Source organism: Panulirus ornatus, chromosome 9 (genome assembly GCF_036320965.1).
Source record: "Panulirus ornatus isolate Po-2019 chromosome 9, ASM3632096v1, whole genome shotgun sequence".
Classification (NCBI taxonomy): Eukaryota; Metazoa; Arthropoda; class Malacostraca; order Decapoda; family Palinuridae; genus Panulirus; species Panulirus ornatus.
In genome coordinates, this window is record NC_092232.1 from 35,753,574 (window position 1) to 35,775,911 (window position 22,338).

At 41.0% G+C, this 22,338-nt stretch overlaps 1 protein-coding gene across 1 annotated transcript in view; it reads left to right on the plus strand.

Annotated features, from left to right (window-relative positions):
- Positions 1–22,338, plus strand: part of LOC139750336 (uncharacterized) — a 224,672-nt gene that overhangs the window by 200,620 nt on the left and 1,714 nt on the right. The window contains exons 17-19 of the mRNA XM_071665015.1: positions 5,730–5,887; positions 8,954–9,122; positions 14,430–14,606. Coding sequence (XP_071521116.1) covers positions 5,730–5,887; positions 8,954–9,122; positions 14,430–14,606 — 504 coding nt within the window. The remainder of the gene's footprint in view (positions 1–5,729; positions 5,888–8,953; positions 9,123–14,429; positions 14,607–22,338) is intronic.

Below are 22,338 nucleotides of genomic sequence, written 5' to 3' on the forward strand. Positions count from 1 at the left end.
ATACTCCCACAACTCCTGTTTCAGGAGTACTGCTACTCCTTCCCCTGCTCTTGTCCTCTCACTAACCCCTGACTCTACTCCCAAGACAAATAAGAGATGTAAAAACAAATAGACTGACTGGAAATGGGCATTATTGGATTACATAACAATTGATAGGCATACAAAAGAGTGATTCTTGGATGTAGATATGCTGAGAGGGCCAGCTGGTAGGATGAATTTAATCATTGCCTGGTGGAAGCTAGGGGCCAGGATGAAGATTTGTAGAGGCTTTTGCATAAGAGGAAATGATGTGGTGAGAAGGTGGTGAAATTAACTGAGCTTGGAAAAAAGGCTTGTGCAAAGAAATAGCAGGAGAGATTAAGTACAGAATGGCAAAAGTTTGGAGTAAAGAATAGGTTTTTTTTAGGAAAGCAGAGCTAGCATGTGCAAGAGATGCATGTAGGAGGGGGGCAGAGGAGAAATGTTAGTGGATGGTGGGATGACGAGGTCAAATTGATGCTGTAAGAGAAGAGAGAGGTATATGTGCAGTACTTACAGGAAAGAAGTGCGAGTGATTGGGAGATGTACAAGAGAAAGGGGTGGGAGGTCAAGTGGAGCTTGTAGGGGCAAAAGACGAGGGCAAATGAGAGTTGGGCTGAGCGAGTATCAGCAAACTTCAGGGAGGAATAAGAAGATTATTTGGAAGGAGGTTTATAGTGTGAGAAAAACAAGAAAACAAATAAATAGGAACATTGGTGAATGAGGCAAATAGGGAAGTAGTAACAGGCAGTGATGGTATGAAAAGGAGATGAAGATAGTCAGTAATCTGAATGATAATGTGGTAGATGTAGGGTGTTTAGAACAGGGAGGAATGCAAAGTGAGAGTCATAGAAAGTGGTTTGGTGAAGAGAGGAGGTGGTGAAAGCCATGTGTAAGATGAAACATGGTAAAGTGGCTGGAATAGATGTATTGCAATTAGATTTTTTAAGAGTGGGTGACTGTAGTTGATTGATTGGTTAGGATTTTCAGTGTATGCACAGATCTTGGTGAAGTGCCTGAGGATTGATGAAATGCTTGTTTAGTGTTATTGTACAGTGGCAAAGGGGCAAAGGTGAGTTTTTGAATTACAGAGGTATAAGTTCGTTGAATGCACCTGGTAAGGTGGGAAGGCAGTGATTGATGGGGTTGTGGTATGCACAGAACATCAGACTGGGGAGGAACAGTGTGGTTTCAGGAATGTGGATCAGGTGTTTGCCTAAGACAACATATCCTAGATAGCCTAAATCAACCACAATCCCCCTCCTGCAGTACTCCTTGCGGCAGTCGTCAACAAAGCATTCGACAATATATTTCTGGCAAATCCTCTCACAAAAGACACTTAAAGCCACACTCCACAATAGTGATAAAAAGTAGTCGGCCAATTTCATAGCCAGCTGCCATGGCAGAGTCACTCCTAGTGACTTCTCTTCTATTTTTTTCTTTTTTTTTTATTTTGCTTTGTCGCTGTCTCCCACGTTAGCGAGGTAGGGCAAGGAAACAGATGAAAGAATGGCCCAACCCACCCACATACACATGTATATACTTACACGTCCACACACGCAAATATACATATCTATACATCTCAACTTATACATATATATACACACACAGACATATACATATATACACATATGTACATAATTCATACTGTCTGCCTTTATTCATTCCCATTGCCACCCCGCCACACATGAAATAACAACCCCCTCCCCCTTATGTGCACGAGGTAGTGCTAGGAAAAGACAACAAAGGCCACATTCATTCACACTCAGTCTCTAGCTGTCATGTAATAATGCACCGAAACCACAGCTCCCTTTCCACATCCAGGCCCCACAGAACTCTCCATTGTTTATCCCAGATGCTTCACATGCCCTGGTTCAATACATTGACAGCATGTCGACTCCGGTATACCACATCATTCCAATTCACTCTATTCCTTGCACACCTTTCACCCTCCTGCATGTTCAGGCCCCGATCACACAAAATCTTTTTCACTCCATCTTTCCACCTCCAATTTGCTCTCCCACTTTTCCTCGTTCCCTCCACCTCTGACACATATATCCTCTTGGTCAATCTCTCCTCACTCATTCTCTCCATGTGACCAAACCATTTCAAAACACCCTCTTCTGCTCTCTGAACCACACTCTTTTTATTACCACACATCTCTCTTACCCTTTTATTACTTACTCGATCAAACCACCTCACACCACATATTGTCCTCAAACATCTCATTTCCAGCACATCCACCCTCCTCTGCACAACTCTATCTATAGCCCACGCCTTGCAACCATATAACATTGTTGGAACCACTATTCCTTCAAACATAACCATTTTTGCTTTCCGAGATAATGTTCTCGACTTCCACACATTCTTCAACGCTCCCAGAACTTTCGCCCCCTCCCCCACCCTATGATTCACTTCCACTTCCACATCCATGGATCCATCCGCTGCCAAATCCACTCCCAGATATCTAAAACACTTCAATTCCTCCAGTTTTTCTCCATTCAAACTTACCTCCCAATTGACTTGTCCCTCAACCCTACTGTACCTAATAACCTTGCTCTTATTCACATTCACTCTCAGCTTTCTTCTTTCACACACTTTACCAAACTCAGTCACCAGCTTCTGCAGTTTCTCACATAAATCAGCTACTAGCGCTGTATCATCAGCAAACAACAACTGACTCACTTCCCAAGCTCTCTCATCCACAACAGACTGCATACTTGCCCCTCTTTCCAAAACTCTTGCGTTCATCTCCCTAACAACCCCATCCATAAACAAATTAAACAACCATGGAGACATCACACACCCCTGCCGCAAACCTACATTCACTGAGAACCAATCGCTTTCCTCTCTTCCTACACATGCCTTACATCCTTGATAAAAACTTTTCACTGCTTCTAACAACCTGCCTCCCACACCATATATTCTTAGTACCTTCCACAGAGCATCTTTATCAACTCTTATCATATGCCTTCTCCAGATCCATAAATGCTACATACAAATCCATTTGCTTTTCTAAGTATTTCTCACATACATTCTTCAAAGCAAACACCTGATACACACATCCTCTACCACTTCTGAAACCACACTGCTCTTCCCCAGTCTGATGCTCTGTCCATGCCTTCACCCTTTCAATCAATACCCTCCCATATAATTTCCCAGGAATACTCAACAAACTTATACCTCTGTAATTTGAGCACTCACTTTTATCCCTTTGACTTTGTACAATGGCACTATGCAAGAATTCCGCCAATCCTCAGGCACCTCACCATGAGTCATACATACATTAAATAACCTTACCAACCAGTCAACAATACAGTCACCCCCTTTTTTAATAAATTCCACTGCAATACCATCCAAACCCGCCGCCTTGCCAGCTTTCATCTTCCACAAAGCTTTTACTACCTCTTCTCTCTTTGCACACCACCTCGACCAAAACATCCTATATTTGCCACTCTATCATCAAACACATTCAACAAACCTTCAAAATACTCACTCCGTCTCCTTCTCACATCACCACTATTTGTTATCACCTCCCCATTAGCCCCCTTCATTTGTTCCCTTGTCTTACTTACTTTATTTACCTCCTTCCAAAACATCCTTTTATCCTCCCTAAAATTTAATGATACTCTCTCACCCCAACTCTCATTTGCCCTCTTTTTCACCTCTTGTACCTTTCTCTTGACCTCCTGCCTCTTTCTTTTATACATCTCCCAGTCATTTGCATTATTTCCCTGCAAAAATTGTCCAAATGCCTTCTATTCTCAAACATGTAAACTCTACAATGGAGTTTCCCAAGGAGCAGTCCTTCCTCCAACCCTCTTCAGTCTCTTCCTACATGACCTCCCATTACTTTAGCAAACCACATCACTGCAAACTGACACCACAAGAGAAACAACAAACTTGCAACAGCACATAATGCAATTAGAACAGTGGTTTACCCAGAACAGAGTTACTGCATATCTGAATGTCTTCTGTCACTCTTTCAAACCCAGACAGTTACAAGTCCATCTTACACTCTCTAGTCACCTTGAAAGGTTAATAACTTTCATTGAACAAAATATTGATCGATTTAGGTATCACATCCAACACAGATGACACTCACTCGCAACTGTAAGAACAACTCAAAAGCAGCACACAAGTAAATGCCCTTAGAACACTAACTGGCATCAGATTTGGACAAAAAAAAAAGAATCCCCTAACATCCTCTACAAACAATGCAACCACTCCACTTTGTACTGTGCATCACCTTCCTGATCATCTGTTCTCCCAAAAGCAATTAAGAAAGAGCTGCAAACCACTCAAACTAGTGCTCTCAGAACAATTACTGGCAGATGAGTAGCCTCAGACATTGACCACATATACAGTGAAACAAAGATCTTCCCGATATAGTCCCATCTCAACATGCTCAGCACTCAAATCTATGCAGTAGCACTAGACCCCTCCCACCCAAACCACTCCTTAACTAACTACAAACTTGCAAGCAGAAATATAAGCTTACACCTGCTGCTTACTTCAACACCTCTTCTCAGTTTTTCCCCCACCCCAACATATAGAACACTGACAAAACAGATACACACTGAAATAACTTGACAAGCATTAAACATATGCCTTCCCAGTTTTGTTGTAAACTCCATCCCTCCAGACATACACCTGTCAGAAGCCACACTTCCCGAACAAACATGAGTCACACTTTCCGATCAATCCTGTGGACATAAAACATCCCAACAACACTGAAAACATTGTTTCAGCATATCCCAGACCCTTCATACCTATAATGCAACTGTCACAGCGATTGTACTGAACTCTTACTACTCCATTGCTCTGTACCCTCTGACCATGGATGTACATTACACTCTATAACCTATGGTCCCAACTTGTGGACATGGCCAGCTCCTGAGTGCAGCAGGAGCCTCATGAAGATAGAAGGGACTTCTTGGGCAGGAAGTGATTTAGTAAGTATATACACCACCAGGGCTCAATTTATGGCGGGTTTATGTTCCCAGATACCACCTGCAAGTCGAACCATTGAGACCCATAAGTGGAGTTCTGTTCCTGACCAGATTTTTCCCAATGTAACTCTTATGGATGGATTACAATGTCCCTGAAGCAACTTACCCTACTATCTATATCCAGTATTGCACATTTTTATGACATCACTTTGATGGTATGTAATGTGTTTTAGGTGCTGGAGAAGTGGGATGAAATGGACTGAGGGTTACTGGAAAGGAGAGATAGATGCATTAGGGTTATGTGCATACAATCTTTGAATTTTCTCTACTTCCATGAGTATCTTAAACATTCAATTTATACTGAAATGCCTACACTTACCATTGCTCCATGGAGAGGTAGATGGCAGAAGAGACGGACAGATGCAATGAGAGTATTACCTAGGGCATGGGATAATAGATGAAGATGCCAGAGGAATGATTGGGAATTGAATGCAGTGGTAGCATTTTGCATATTGTGGTGGTATGAGTGGAAACACTGGTCTTGCTTGGTGAGTCAATTTGGAGTGTAAAATGAAAATGTAAGCATCATTTTTATAAGAATGAAGGTCCATATTTCACCAAAAATAGCACAGTGATCATAGGTTCAGAATGTGTGTGTGTGTGATGTTGAAAGGTTTTGTATGCTGAATCCATCCCATTATCTTGGGAATGGAACAATGATAGATGGAAACAATATTTGATTAATTTTTCTGTCAACAGAGCCTTGAAGAAAAACAGACTGCAGTAATTGAATATGAGAGTCGTTTGTTACAACTGGAGGAAAACGAGGAGAAAATAGTCAAGGAAAAAGAAGCAGCTTGTCTTACAGTCTCTGACCTTAAGGATGCTCTTAGCATTACCAAAAACCAGTTGTCCAGGTATTATTGTCATATTAACCATGTCAAGTATATTTTATGTAAATTCCTGCTGATACTTTAGGATCTTAATTTTTTAAAGAATATGGATGGCACCCCTAAAGGCAAGAAGGGTGAGCTTTATCAGAAATTGTAACTTTTTCATACTATTCGCCATTTCCCGCATTAGCGAGGTAGCGTTAAGAACAGAGGACTGGGCCTTTGAGGGAATATCCTCACTTGGCCCCCTTCTCTGTTTCTTCTTTTGGAAAATTAGAAAAAAAAACGAGATTGGAGGATTTCCAGCCCCCCCGCTCCCTTCCCTTTTAGTCGCTTTCTATGACACACAGGGAATACATGGGAAGTATTCTTTCACCCCCATCCCTAGGGATAAGAAATTTTAACATTCTAGCAAATACTCTGAAGTTCAGTTGTGTGTATATTTATTATAACTTTAACTAAGTTCTCATTTGCATAGGCAGTTCAGGTTCACACTGCTTCATCTTATTCATATATTTCTTCTTTTTGTATCCAGTTTGTCAAAGATAATTAGATCTTTCACCTTACTGTAGCACTTCATAATAAACATTAAATTGAGTTGTTTAGGGAAGCTAAAGCTTCCTTTCACCATTCCCTCCACACACCAAAAATGCTTCCACTGCACATGATCATCAGTCTATTCCTTGATAGCTTTAATATTGCTTATCACTATTCTAATATAACAGTTGTGGCACAGCAGAGAAACCAAACCTTGGTACATTAAATACATGTAAATGTCAAGTTCTGATTATTTCTCACGGACAAAACAAAATATCTCCTTGTAGATGGATCATCTTGTAAGCCTTTGAGAAAATCTTTAGGGGTCCCTGTGGGTTAGAGACCTCTAACTCCCTTCTGGAGAGGTAAATGCTTTATCCCCTCATTAACTGCCCATTGGTGCTAACAGCTTGCTGGCTCTCCTGTGGGCCATCCACAGACCACTCAGTAATCCCTGCACAGCAGTGATATTATCATCCCACTGGTTGTAAAGTTGGTACTGACCTGCTGCATAATTTTCAGGCTCCTAATATATGGAGACGATGTTTTATTCAAGTTTAATTATTTAATTTGGCTTTGTCTGTCCTGATGGATGATTACTCTGACTTGATTAGAGTATGATATATTTATTCATTTTTCATTTTATACATGTTCATAATTTACTGAAGAAATGGCCTCCTTTGCTCATATCCACTGTCTAGCTGTTATGTATAATACATCGAAACCACAGTTCCCTATCCAAAACCTGGGCCCCCAGACCTTCCCGTGGTTTCCCTTGACTGACCCATTGAATCAATTTACAAAAGTTGACATTTATATGTATTTGAGTTGTTACCTTTTTCATTGCCACTCTCCTGCCCATTCTACTCTTCCTCCCCCCACTATTTTTTTTTTCAGTATATATGGGCTCCCAGCAAGGAAGACACCATCTCCCCACTTAATGTTGGCACTTAATGTTGGGGATACATTCCTGTTAAAATACAATTTAGCAGAATCATGGGCTAGTAAATCACACTTCACTGAAGGAGTCAATGGGATAAGGGAGGTTATATTCCTGGGGAAGATTTTTCATAGAAAAATATGAATGTCAAGAAGCATATTGTACTGCTCAGGTAGTAAACTCAAGCAAAAGGTAATGCACAGAATATTGTATTTAGCCCATTCATTGTCACCATAGAAACTAAATTTCCAGTCTTCCTTGTTGAGTTATTTTTGATTTTTGGAAAAAAAGATTTGCAAGTAAATGCACTACGAAAAAGAATATTAAAAATATATGACATGATAAATGAGTTAAAGCAAAATGAAGTTGTGCTTGAGCCATGTGATCTGTAAGAGACCCATCCTCCATCCCCATCCCTCAACAAACAACAGTACATGAATACCTAATGTATGCTGTACCAGTAGAACTTAAAACTTAAAAAGTTTACTTAAGTAGGATTGACTGCAGAAATATTCAAAAGAAGACTAGATTTATGGAAGAAGACAACCAGATGAGTTTGGAATAGCCAGTTACTCCAGGAGAGTAGCTGCAGAAAAATACTGCATTATTCAGCAAACAAAATGTATGACGAGTGAGGGTGTGGAAGTCAAGAGTAGCATCAACATCTAGCAAACAAATTGTGCAATGAATACTGTGTGCTAGAATTGCCATCTTGGAAAAATTTAGTTGTTTGTACCAATATTTAGATAAATACTTCCCCACACTTTCACAAGCATTTAAATGTTTACAATGGTAATCAGTTAGTGATGCTATTTTTGGTCGTACATTTTCTCTTTTTACTTCTTTTGTTCATAATGGTTATATTTTGTACATGAAAGAAAATATAACCATTTCATTATTAGAGGGTGATTATTTTTTCATATTTATCTGCCTTTTCCTACATTAGTGAGGTAGCACCAGAAACAGGCTTCATTCACTGAACCACAGCCCTGTATCCAAAGCCAGGCTTCACAGCCCTTTCCTTGGTTTTCCCAGACTGTCATTACTACCAAAACATAAATGTTGACGTATTTATAAATTTGTGACTTTTTGTTCTTAAGCATCTTTCTTATTTCTACATGCATTTATTCATAAATGATTGTTCAGTGTTATTATATATATCAAGTATTTTTTTCGTGTATTTGCCATTTCCCGCATTAGCGAGGTAGTGTTCAGAACAGAGGACTGAGCCTTTGAGAGCATATCCTCTCTTGGCCCCCTTCTCTGTTCCTTCTTTTGGAAAATTAAAAACAAGAGGGGAGGATTTCCAGCCCCCTGCTCCCTCCCCTTTTAGTCGCCTTCTACGACATGCAGGGAATACCTGGGAAGTATTCTTTCTCACTCCAGTACATTAGCTTCATTTTGTTGTGGTTATGTTGTTAAATTGTCGACAAAAGGAAAGAGTAATCTTAAGATTTCTATCCTTAGTCTTTGGACACAATGAATACATGTTAAATGGTTTTTAATTATACCCACACCTTCATGTCTCAGCAATACATGATATAACGTTGTCATCTTGCATGTCAGTTGTATTAATTTTTCTGATTGATGGTGTTTTCATTGTCTTTTTTCAGATTAGAGGTCACATATAGTGAGGAAAAGAGTGCAGAGGTGTCCCGCATTACTCAGGAGTTCGAGGCTAATAACCAGGACTTGAAGAACAGTAATGCAGCATTACTGGAGGAGCTGAATTCCTGGAAAAATAAATTCCAACATCTTGAGAAAATGGTTGAGCCATTCAGAGTAAGTTTGATAGTGACTTCTTTTTTTTTTTCCATATATGTTTGACATTTGAGTCAGTAAGGCAAGTTAAAACCAGGAACATACAAAGAAATGACCTCATTTGCTCTCATGCGTACTCCAGCTGTCACGCATAATACATTGAAACAACAGCCTCCTATCCATAACTAGCCCCGACAGACCTTTCTATAGTTCCCCCAACTGCTTCATATTTTTGTTTTTTAATCTATGTTAGCTGAAATGGCAAGGGCAGCTGAGATATTAATCTATGTTAGCTGAAATGGCAAGGGCAGCTGAGATATTAATCTATGTTAGCTGAAATGGCAAGGGCAGCTGAGATATGGATATTCATTGTATGTATGGATCATGGTGAAGTGCCTGAGGATTGGCGGAATGCCTGCATAGTTCCATTGTACAATGGCAAAGGGGATAAAGGTGAGTGTTCAAACTACAGGGGCATAAGTTTGTTGAGCATTCCTGGGAAATTATATGGGAGGGTATTGATTGAGAAGGTGAAAGCATGTACAGAGCATCAAAGTGGAGAAGAGCATTGTGGTTTCAGAAGTGGAAGAGGATGTGTGGATCAGGTGTTTGCTTTGAAGAATGTGTGAAAAATACGTAGAAAAACAGATGGATTTTTTTTTTTTTTTTTTTTTTTTTTTTTTTATACTTTGTCGCTGTCTCCCGCGTTTGCGAGGTAGCGCAAGGAAACAGACGAAAGAAATGGCCCCCCCCCCCCCATACACATGTACATACACACGTCCACACACGCAAATATACATACCTACACAGCTTTCCATGGTTTACCCCAGACGCTTCACATGCCTTGCTTCAATCCACTGACAGCACGTCAACCCCGGTATACCACATGACTCCAATTCACTCTATTTCTTGCCCTCCTTTCACCCTCCTGCATGTTCAGGCCCCGATCACACAAAATCTTTTTCACTCCATCTTTCCACCTCCAATTTGGTCTCCCTCTTCTCCTCGTTCCCTCCACCTCCGACACATATATCCTCTTGGTCAATCTCTCCTCACTCATTCTCTCCATGTGCCCAAACCATTTCAAAACACCCTCTTCTGCTCTCTCAACCACGCTCTTTTTATTTCCACACATCTCTCTTACCCTTACGTTACTTACTCGATCAAACCACCTCACACCACACATTGTCCTCAAACATCTCATTTCCAGCACATCCATCCTCCTGCGCACATCTCTATCCATAGCCCACGCCTCGCAACCATACAACATTGTTGGAACCACTATTCCCTCAAACATACCCATTTTTGCTTTCCGAGATAATGTTCTCGACTTCCACACATTTTTCAAGGCTCCCAAAATTTTCGCCCCCTCCCCCACCCTATGATCCACTTCCGCTTCCATGGTTCCATCCGCTGACAGATCCACTCCCAGATATCTAAAACACTTCACTTCCTCCAGTTTTTCTCCATTCAAACTCACCTCCCAATTGACTTGACCCTCACCCCTACTGTACCTAATAACCTTGCTCTTATTCACATTTACTCATTTATGGATCTGGAGAAGGCATATGATAGGGTTGACAGAGATGTTTTGTGGAAACGTCTTAAGAGTGTATGGTGTGGGAGGTAAGCTGCTTGAAGCATTGAAAAGTTTTTACCAAGGATGTAAGGCATGTGTACAAGTAGAAAGAGAGGAGAGTGATTGGTTCCAAGTGAATGTCAGTCTGTGGCAGGGGTGTGTGATGTCCCCATGGTTATTTAATATGTTTATGGATGGGGTGGTTAGGGAAGTAAATGCAAGAGTTTTGGAGATAGAGGCAAGTGTGCAGTCTGTTGGAGATGAGAGGGCCTGGGAAGTGAGTCAGTTATTGTTCACAAATGATACAGCACTGGTGGCTGATTCAAGTGAGAAACTGCAAAAGTTGATGTCTGAGTTTGGAAAAATGTATGAAAGGAGAAAGTTGAGAGTAAATGTGAATAAGAGCAAGATTATTAGGTTCAGTAGAGTTGAGGGACAAGTTCATGGAGATGTAAGTTTGAATGGAGAAAAATTGGAGCAAGTGGAGTGTTTTAAATTTCTGGGAGTGGACTTAGCAGCAAATGGAACCATGGAAGCAGAAGTGAGTCACAGGGTGGGGGAGGGGGCGAAGGTTTTGGGAGTGATGAAGAATGTGTGGAAGAAGAGAACGTTATCGCAGAGAGCAAAAATGGGTGTTTGAAGGTATAGTGATTCCAACAATATTATATAGTTGCGGGGCATGGGCTATAGATAGGGTTGTATGGAGGAGGGTGGATGTGTTGGAAATGAAATGTTTGAGGACAATATGTGGTGTAAGGTAGTTTCATCAAGTAAGTAATGTAATGTGGTGTAAGGTAGTTTCATCAAGTAAGTAATGAAAGGGTAGGAGAGAGTAGACGAGGGTGTGTTAAAATGGTTAGGACATATGGAGAGAATGAATGAGAAAAGGTTGAAAAAGAGGATATATGTGTCAGAGGTGGAGGGGACAAGGAGAAGCAGGAAACCATATTGGAGGTGGATGGATGGAGTGAAAAAGATTTTGAGCAATCAGTGCTTGAACATACAAGAAGTGAGCGGTGTGCAAGGAATAGAGTGAATTGGACTGATTTTGTATACAGGGGTCGACATGCTGTCAAGCGACTGAAGCTTCTGGGGTAGACCATGGAAAGGTCTGTGGGGCCTAGATGTGGATAGGGAGCTGTGGTTGCGGTGCATTACACATGACAGTTAGAGACCGAGTGTGAACAAATGTAGCCTTTTTTGTCTGTTTTTCTGGCGCTACCTTGCTGAAGCAGGGGGTAGTGATGCTGTTCCATGTGGAGCAGGGTAGTGCCAGGAATGGATGAAGGCAAGCAAGTATGAATATGTGTTTCACTGCTACACCACCTTGGTTTTTTTTAGAAATTCACCATCTACTATGTATTAGTATGTATGTTCCTTCTACTGCTTTGAAGGTATTTGTGAAGCTTTTCCAAGCTGTGTTTATGTCATTTGCATTTGCTATTTCATCCCAGGTTTGTCTGTCAAGAGCACTGTGAAGATCATTAAAATCTGCACGTTTAAAATTGGGCATTTTTGTGCAACTGTCATTTTGACCTAAATTGCATGCAGTGTTGGAAACAACCTCTACAGTATTTTGCCAATAATCACGTGTACCAAAGTTTTCTCCGATTTCAGCAATATTAACAAGATCCTCATGTGTAGTAAGAACTAATTTTTTTTTTTTATGAGTAAGTTTCTTGACTAATTGGATTAGGGCACTATCAAGCAAATTTAAAGTAGAGTCCATGCCCAGAGTTACTGGAAAAGGATTCTCCCCATTTAGATACTGGTATGTTAAAATCTCCATGCTAGAATCTTGTTCATTACAGTTTGTTAACTGATCTTAAAATCTTTCATTTGTCTCAGGTGTTTGAGGGGGTTGGGGGCTATAAACTGGTCCTTTAATATTTTCATATGTATGATACCTTTAATTTCTGCAAAAATAGAGTCTACATTCCCAACAGCTGCAACAGTTTTTTCTACAAGATTTAAATGAGCTTAACAAAGGGCAGGGCACCACTGCCTACTTTGTTTGTCTGTTAAACAGAATATACCCTTTACCTCATTTATGCCTGTTACTACTTCCCCATTTGCCCCCTTCATTAATATTCCCATTTGTTTTTGTGTTTTTCTCACACTACAGGTACACCACTGAATTTCTGGCAACTGTTGGTTCAACATCTCCTTTAGTCCTGACAAAATTACGTGAGGGAATTTGAAATTAACATGACCTCCAGACTAGTCTACTGGGCGGCCACAGATGGCGTTGTGTAGGGCGCGCTTATTTACATTCTTTACACTGCACATGTTGGTGGTGATACTGCAATTCTGTGAGATTCTTAGCTTATTTTGCTTAAATTTAACCCTAGCTATGGCTTGTAAGACGTATAAGAGTGTTGGTCGTGGTGTCAAACGTAAACACCAGTCCATTTCGATCCAAGATAAAGTAGAACTGTTGAAATAATTGGACCGTGGTGTTTCGGTGCGTAAGGTGTGTGATATCTGTGGTATTGGTTCATCAACTGTTTATGATATAAAGAAGCAAAGGGAGAAAATATTGAAATTCTATACAGACAGCGATTCCAAGAAGCAAATGACGATTAGAAAACCTATAGAAGATGGTAAGAGTACTGAGCACGATCATGTGATGATGGAATAGTTTCCACAGCTTTGGAGTGATGGAGTGAACTTGTCAGGTAGCATGATAATGGACCAGGCTAAGTTGTTCCATAAATAACTTTGAATTACAACTTGAGTGTGGCTATAGTGAAGGAAGGCTTCAAAGATTCAGGAAGCATTATGGAATTTCCATGAATAAAGTGTGTGGAGAAAAGTGGTCTGCAAACCACAAAGGAGCTGCCGAGTATGTGGATGAATTTGCGAAACTCGTAGCTGCTCAGTCCTGAGCAAGTATATAATGCAGGTGAAACTGCATTTTTCTGGCGATGCATACCTAGGAAAACACTAACAAAAGACGACGAAGGAGACCCCCATAAGATTCAAACAATCTAAGGACAGACTTACTATTTTAGGGTGCTCAAATATTTAATATTTGTTTAATTTAAATTTCTAGCAGTCCATGGTATACTTTAGACAGATAGGAGATGTATGATGAGTAGGAAAGAGATGTGTTGAGTAAACGTTATTACGTGACCACAGTTGGTCCGGCAAAATGGTTAATCCGGCAAGGCTTTGGAACCAAGAGTGCCGGAAAATCGGTGTTGTACCTGTATTAACATTGTCTTATATTCTCCCCAAGTTTACTGATATATATATATATATTCACCTATTTTTAAAACCCTGCACCTCCCTCTTTACCCCCTGCCTTCTCTTGTACATCTCCCAATCACTTGCACTCCTTCCCTATGCATAATGCCCCTTCACCTCTTTATCTCTAGCAACTTCCTCATCCCACCACTAACTACACTTTCTCACCTCTCTGTCTCCCACATGCCACAGACTTGTGGAACTTCTCTTCCACATGTAGCAATGCTTTCTCAAACTTCTCCCATTCCTTAGCTTCTCCCACTCCCTTAGCTTTATTTGATCTTGCCCTTTGCCAATCTACATTTAGGTCTCCCCCATTTTTTTTTAATGGATGTATTACAATATCATTCATCTCTTGGATGAACTGGAACATTGTAAGTTGTCTCCTGAATGATGACACTGCATCATGTAATGCATCTGGGTGATTACATACCATTTGTTGGAAACATTTCTGCCTCCCCTCTCTCTCTTAGTTAACTGCATTATTTAACCGTTCACAGGAACAGCTGGATGCTTATGAGGTTGAAAAAGCTAGTCTCCTTGAACGTAGCTCTGCAGCAAAGGAGGAGGTAGACAAGCTAAGCAAGCAGTATGCAACTCTTTTAGGTCACCAGAATCATAAACAAAAGATACAGCATGTTCTTAAGCTCAAGAATGAGAACAGCGAACTTAAAGAGGTGAGAACATTACATGTTTACAAATAAATTTGCTATATTCATATCATTAAATGTAGTAGTACATGGCACCTGCTGCTGCACACTGTAGAGTATAGTAATACTGGGTGGCAGGCAACCACTGCCAAGGTTTCAAAAGGAAAGGTAGTAGTGGCATAGTGAGCCAGCACCAGAGCATTTGCTATATATCCCTTTTTAGGTCCAGATTGCTGTCTTTCATTTTTTCCTTACCTCAGTAACATTTGGGTTGATGCTATATATTTCCAGCTTCACATCGTCTTTTTCTCATTCACATTTGACAAGGCATAACTTACACATGTATTACAACTTTTTTCTGACCTTTATTCACTCAAAATCCGTGGTAGTATGATTAATTAATAATTCTTCAAAACCAGTTCAGAATGGCTGCACCAGCTGAGGTGGATGGGGCAGATCCATCCCACTTCCATAGCTACAACTCCCTAGTGTTTATTTTTGCACCATTCATATTCGTAAATCTAATATTCCCTCTGTAAAACACCATTTATTAACCTCTTCTTTTAATCTTTTTGAAACCCAACTGTCCAAGGCTACTTCTTTGTGGTATCAGATCTCCAACTATAATCTCATTCATCATTTCTGCTCCAAGGATGGAGTTTGTGCTCACTGTAGTACAAGCACCTCTTGCTTGCCTTATAGATAATCTAAAGTCTCCTAATTGTGATGCCATGTGACTCAAAATTTTTCTATTCTCCATTACCTTGATTTTGTATTTCATATATCATCTCTCTCTCTCCTCCACCCCTTCCAACTATGTACAACTTGGATTGATTGATGAGGATAAGGTCTAACCAGGATGATCCTGGTGGAGCTGAAGCCTCCTCCCCTACTCCAGGACAAATTATTAAACACCCTACCCAAGTTCCAAACCATCACAGTCCTCTTCTAATATACTGAAACCCTTTTCGTTACCTCTGGACCCTTCCACTGTTCATAAACCATTTCTAACCACTTCTAATTAGGCATGCCCACCCTCTGTCCCTCCTTGAAACACCACATTTGGCACTTTGGGAGAGCTCACCAGTTATCCCTTCAAAGTTTCTCTAATGACTTACCTTAGGAAGGGTATTGCTCATCTCATGTTTGGTCTCCACACCTACATAAGCAGAGAGAGCTAATGGAGAATATCCAAAAGAGGGTACTACAGATGGTACCTGAATTAAGAGAAGTGAGTTATATGAAAAGGCAAGAAGCCTGAACTCTGCCCACCATGGAAGAGAGAAAAGTGAGAGGTAACTTGATCACAACTTTTGGACGAGATTGATCATGGCAGCCATTGCAGTGCTGGTTCACTAAATCACTGTCATTAATTCTCCCCATACTCAGATGATAGTACCTTTCAGGTTTGTAGTTGCTTGCTACCTTCTACCTGGCTAAGATACTGTTCCTTTTATAATACTGTCTTCATGTGTGAGGTGATTTGAATGAGTAAGTAATGAAAGGGTGAGAGAGGGGAGTGGTAATAAAAAGAGTGTGGTTGAGAGAGCTGAAGAGGGTGTGCTGAAATTGTTTGGACATATCGAGAGAATGAGTGGGGAAAAGGTGACAAAGAGGATGTTTGTGTCAGAAGTGGATGGAACAAAGAGAATGGGGTGATCAAATTGGGATGGAGTGAAAAAAATTTTGAGCAATCGGGGCCTGGATATGTAGGAGGTTAAAAAGCTTGCATGGAATAGAGTGAATTGGAACAATGTGGTACACAGGGGTCATTGGACTGAACCAGGACATGTGAAGCAGCTGGGATAAACCAAGGAAAGGTCTGTGGGGCCTGGTACTTATTTTCATCACTTTCTTTTCTCCCACATCATTTCTTTCTTCTTATGACTTTATCAACATCAGTCACTATCAGTTTTCTAAAGAATTGTTTTTTAGCATATCACTTTCTGAGTTATTTTCATACTCTTTCTCACTATCAGATGGGTCAAATGATATCTTGATTACTTTGAGCTAAGCTTGTATCCCCTTCACGACAGACATGAGAGCACTGATGACCTGTGGTCTTATGAGTACATTTATGGAAAATGTGGGAGCATGTAATATCACATCTCAAAACAAATATAATTGATGTAGAGTAGAGAAAAGTATGAAAAATTGATGAAGAAGCTCATTAGATAAACTTTGTGATGTTTCATGCTGTTTGTAAATGTCACAATTCATTGTTTACATTGTAAAGGTGTGTTGTCACCATTTGATTTAGGAAAAGGTCCACACTGCATATTTTCTTCCTTATAACGTATGGTGTTCCGCATGGTATGCACATACCATGGTCTGTAACTGTATTTAGTATGGAATACAAGTACCACAAAACAAGACTACAGTATGGATGTGGTTAAGAACTCTGATTTGCCACCTCTCAGTGTCATGGGCATACATTACAGTAGATAGGACTGTAAAAATCATCAGTCTCCTAATTTTTCTTTAAGTATTTAGTAAGGAAATTGGCCCATATTTTTCATTGATCTTATAAAAGTTCCAGTATTTTGCTTCTTGAAATGTCAGCATAGTCCATCTTTTACTTCCTGTAGTGTTGTTGCTTTCAAAGTATACAAAAGAAATCAAAATGCAACAAACCATAGGGGCCTTACAAGGGTGTTTGTGGTTCTGGAAGATACCAGAAACTCGCATATTAGTGTATTAAGATTTGCAGGCTTACAGATAATTCAAAGAGAATAACCTGCAAACTGTCAGTGCAACAAGAGTGGGTACAAATGATGTAAGTTGTGGACTTTAAGCGAAATTTTCAGTACTTCATGTGATACTTGCATTGCATACTTCATTTACATTTAGTTCCATGTCCTTTTTTCTTAAGAACATCTACATCAGCTGCCTTTTTTTTTCATACTATTTGCCATTTCCCGCATTAGCGAGGTAGCGTTAAGAACGGAGGACTGAGCCTTTGAGGGAATATAGGGAATATCCTCGCTTGGCCCCCTTCTTTGTTCCCTGGTGGCCATTATATTGTAATAATTCTGTTTCCCCCCTATCCCTGGGGATAGGGGAGAAAGAATACTTTCCATGCATTCTTCACGTGTTGTAGAAGGCGACTAAAGGGGATGGGAGCGGGGGGCCAGAAACCCTCCCCTCCTTGTATTTTAACTTTCTAAAAGGGGAAACAGAAGAAGGAGTCACGCGAGGAGTGCTCATCCTCCTCGAAGGCTCAGATTGGGGTGTCTAAATGTATGTGGATGTAACCAAGATGAGAAAAAAGGAGAGATAGGTAGTATGTTTGAGGAAAGGAACATGGATGTTTTGGCTCTGAGTGAAACGAAGCTCAAGGGTAAAGGGGAAGAGTGGTTTGGGAATGTCTTAGGAGTAAAGTCAGGGGTTAGTGAGAGGACAAGAGCAAGGGAAGGAGTAGCACTACTCCTGAATCAGGAGTTGTGGGAGTGTGTGATAGAGTGTAAGAAAGTAAATTCTAGATTGATATGGGTAAAACTGAAAGTTGATGGAGAGAGATGGGTGATTATTGGTGCATATGCACCTGGGCATGAGAAGAAAGATCATGAGAGGCAAGTGTTTTGGGAGCAGCTGAATGAGTGTGTTAGTGGTTTTGATGCACAGGATCGGGTTATAGTGATGGGTGATTTGAATGCAAAGGTGAGTAATGTGGCAGTTGAGGGAATAATTGGTATACATGGAGTGTTCAGTGTTGTAAATGGAAATGGTGAAGAGCTTGTTGATTTATGTGCTGAAAAAGGACTGGTGATTGGGAATACCTGGTTTAAAAAGCGAGATATACATAAGTATACGTATGTAAGTAGGAGAGATGGCCAGAGAGCGTTATTGGATTACGTGTTAATTGATAGACGCACGAAAGAGAGACTTTTGGATGTAATGTGCTGAGAGGTGCAACTGGAGGGATGTCTGATCATTATCTTGTGGAGACGAAGGTGAAGATTTGTGGGGGTTTTCAGAAAAGAAGAGAAAATGTTGGGGTGAAGAGAGTGCTGAGAGTAAGTGAGCTTGGGAAGGAGACTTATGTGAGGAAGTACCAGGAGAGACTGAGTACAGAATGGAAAAAGGTGAGAACAAAGGAGGTAAGGGGAGTGGGAGAGGAATGGGATGTATTTAGGGAAGCAGTGATGGCTTGCGCAAAAGATGCTTGTGGCATGAGAAGCGTGGGAGGTGGATTGATTAGAAAAGGTAGTGAGTGGTGGGATGAAGAAGTAAGATTATTAGTGAAAGAGAAGAGAGAGGCATTTGGACGATTTTTGGAGGGAAAAAATGCAAATGAGTGGGAGAGGTATAAAAGAAAGAGGCAGGAGGTCAAGAGAAAGGTGCAAGAGGTAAAAAAAGAGGGCAAATGAGAGTTGGGGTGAGAGAGTATCATTAAATTTCAGGGAGAATAAAAAGATGTTCTGGAAGGAGGTAAATAAAGTGCGTAAGACAAGGGAGCAAATGGGAACTTCAGTGAAGGGCGCAAATGGGGAGGTGATAACAAGTAGTGGTGATGTGAGAAGGAGATGGAGTGAGTATTTTGAAGGTTTGTTGAATGTGTTTGATGATAGAGTGGCAGATATAGGGATATAGGGTGTTTTGGTCGAGTTGGTGTGCAAAGTGAGAGGGTTAGGGAAAATGATTTGGTAAACAGAGAAGAGGTAGTAAAAGCTTTGCGGAAGATGAAAGCCGGCAAGGCAGCAGGTTTGGATGGTATTGCAGTGGAATTTATTAAAAAAGGGGGTGACTGTATTGTTGACTGGTTGGTAAGGTTATTTAATGTATGTATGACTCATGGTGAGGTGCCTGAGGATTGGCGGAATGCGTGCATAGTGCCATTGTACAAAGGCAAAGGGGATAAGAGTGAGTGCTCAAATTACAGAGGTATAAGTTTGTTGAGTATTCCTGGTAAATTATATGGGAGGATATTGATTGAGAGGGTGAAGGCATGTACAGAGCATCAGATTGGGGAAGAGCAGTGTGGTTTCAGAAGTGGTAGAGGATGTGTGGATCAGGTGTTTGCTTTGAAGAATGTATGTGAGAAATACTTAGAAAAGCAAATGGATTTGTATGTATCTGGAGAAGGCATATGATAGAGTTGATCTGTGGAAGGTATTAAGAATATATGGTGTGGGAGGCAAGTTGTTAGAAGCAGTGAAAAGTTTTTATCGAGGATGTAAGACATGTGTACGTGTAGGAAGAGAGGAAAGTGATTGGTTCTCAGTGAATGTAGGTTTGCGGCAGGGGTGTGTGATGTCTCCATGGTTGTTTAATTTGTTTATGGATGGGGTTGTTAGGGAGGTGAATGCAAGAGTTTTGGAAAGAGGGGCAAGTATGAAGTCTGTTGGGGATGAGAGAGCTTGGGAAGTGAGTCAGTTGTTGTTCGCTGATGATACAGCGCTGGTGGCTGATTCATGTGAGAAACTGCAGAAGCTGGTGACTGAGTTTGGTAAAGTGTGTGAAAGAAGAAAGTTAAGAGTAAATGTGAATAAGAGCAAGGTTATTAGGTACAGTAGGGTTGAGGGTCAAGTCAATTGGGAGGTGAGTGTGAATGGAGAAAAACTGGAGGAAGTAAAGTGTTTTAGATATCTGGGAGTGGATCTGGCAGTGGATGGAACCATGGAAGCGGAAGTGGATCACAGGATGGGGGAGGGGGCGAAAATTCTGGGAGCCTTGAAGAATGTGTGGAAGTCGAGAACATTATCTCGGAAAGCAAAAATGGGTATGTTTGAAGGAATAGTGGTTCCAACAATGTTGTATGGTTGCGAGGCGTGGGCTATGGATAGAGTTGTGCGCAGGAGGATGGATGTGCTGGAAATGAGATGTTTGAGGACAATGTGTGGTGTGAGGTGGTTTGATCGAGTAAGTAACGTAAGGGTAAGAGAGATGTGTGGAAATAAAAAGAGTGTGGTTGAGAGAGCAGAAGAGGGTGTTTTGAAATGGTTTGGGCACATGGAGAGAATGAGTGAGGAGAGATTGACCAAGAGGATATATGTGTCGGAGGTGGAGGGAACGAGGAGAAGAGGGAGACCAAATTGGAGGTGGAAAGATGGAGTGAAAAAGATTTTGTGTGATCGGGGCCTGAACATGCAGGAGGGTGAAAGGAGGGCAAGGAATAGAGTGAATTGGAGCGATGTGGTATACCAGGGTTGACGTGCTGTCAGTGGATTGAATCAGGGCATGTGAAGCGTCTGGGGTAAACCATGGAAAGCTGTGTAGGTATGTATATTTGCGTGTGTGGACGTATGTATATACATGTGTATGGGGGTGGGTTGGGCCATTTCTTTCGTCTGTTTCCTTGCGCTACCTCGCAAACGCGGGAGACAGCGACAAAAAAAAAAAAAAAGATGTTTTGGAAGCAGGTAAATAAAGTGCGTAAGACAAGGGAGCAAATGGGAACTTCAATGAAGGGGGCGAATGGGGAGGTGATAACAAGTAGTGGTGATGTGAGAAGTAGATGGAGTGAGTATTTTGAAGGTTTGTTGAATGTGTTTGATGATAGAGTGGCAGATATAGGGTGTTTTGGTCGAGGTGGTGTGCAAAGTGAGGGTTAGGGAAAATTGTTTGGTAAATAGAGAAGAGGTAGTAAAAGCTTTACGGAAGATGAAAGCCGGCAAGCCAGCAGGTTTGGATGGTATTGCAGTGGAATTTATTAAAAAAGGGGGTGACTGTATTGTTGACTTGGTTGGTAAGGTTATTTAATGTATGTATGATTCATGGTGAGGTGCCTGAGGATTGGCAGAATGCTTGCATAGTGCCATTGTACAAAGGCAAAGGGGAGAAGAGTGAGTGCTCAGATTACAGAGGTATAAATTTGTTGAGTATTCCTGGTAAATTATATGGGAGGGTATTGATTGAGAGGGTGAATGCATGTACAGAGCATCAGATTGGAGAAGAGCAGTGTGGTTTCAGAAGTGGTAGAGGATGTGTGGATCAGATGTTTGCTTTGAAGAGTGTATGTGAGAAATACTTGGAAAAACAAATGGATTTGTATGTAGCATTTATGGATCTGGAGAAGGCATATGATAGAGTTGATAGAGATGCTCTGTGGAAGGTATTAAGAATATATGGTGTAGGAGGCAAGTTGTTAGAAGCAGTGAAAAGTTTTTATCGAGGATGTAAGGCATGTGTACGTGTAGGAAGAGAGGAAAGTGATTGGTTCTCAGTGAATGTAGGTTTGCGACAGGGGTGTGTGATGTCTCCATGGTTGTTTAATTTGTTTATGGATGGGGTAGTTAGGGAGGTGAATGCAAGAGTTTTGGAAAGAGGGGCAAGTATGCAGTCTGTTGTGGATGAGAGAGCTTGGGAAGTGAGTCAGTTGTTGTTCGCTGATGATACAGTGCTGGTGGCTGATTCATGTAAGAAACTGCAGAAGCTGGTGACTGAGTTGGGTAAAGTGTGTGAAAGAAGAAAGTTAAGAGTAAATGTGAATAAGAGCAAGGTTATTAGGTACAGTAGGGTTGAGGGTCAAGTCAATTGGGAGGTAAGCTTGAATGGAGAAAAACTGGAGGAAGTAAAGTGTTTTAGCTATCTGGGAGTGGATCTGGCAGCAGATGGAACCATGGAAGCGGAAGTGAATCATAGGGTGGGGGAGGAGGCGAAAATTCTGGGAGCCTTGAAGAATGTTTGGAAGTCAAGAACATTATCTCGGAAAGCAAAAATGGGTATGTTTGAAGGAATAGTGGTTCCAACAATGTTGTATGGTTGCGAGGCATGGGCTATGGATAGAGTTGTGCGCAGGAGGGTGGATGTGCTGGAA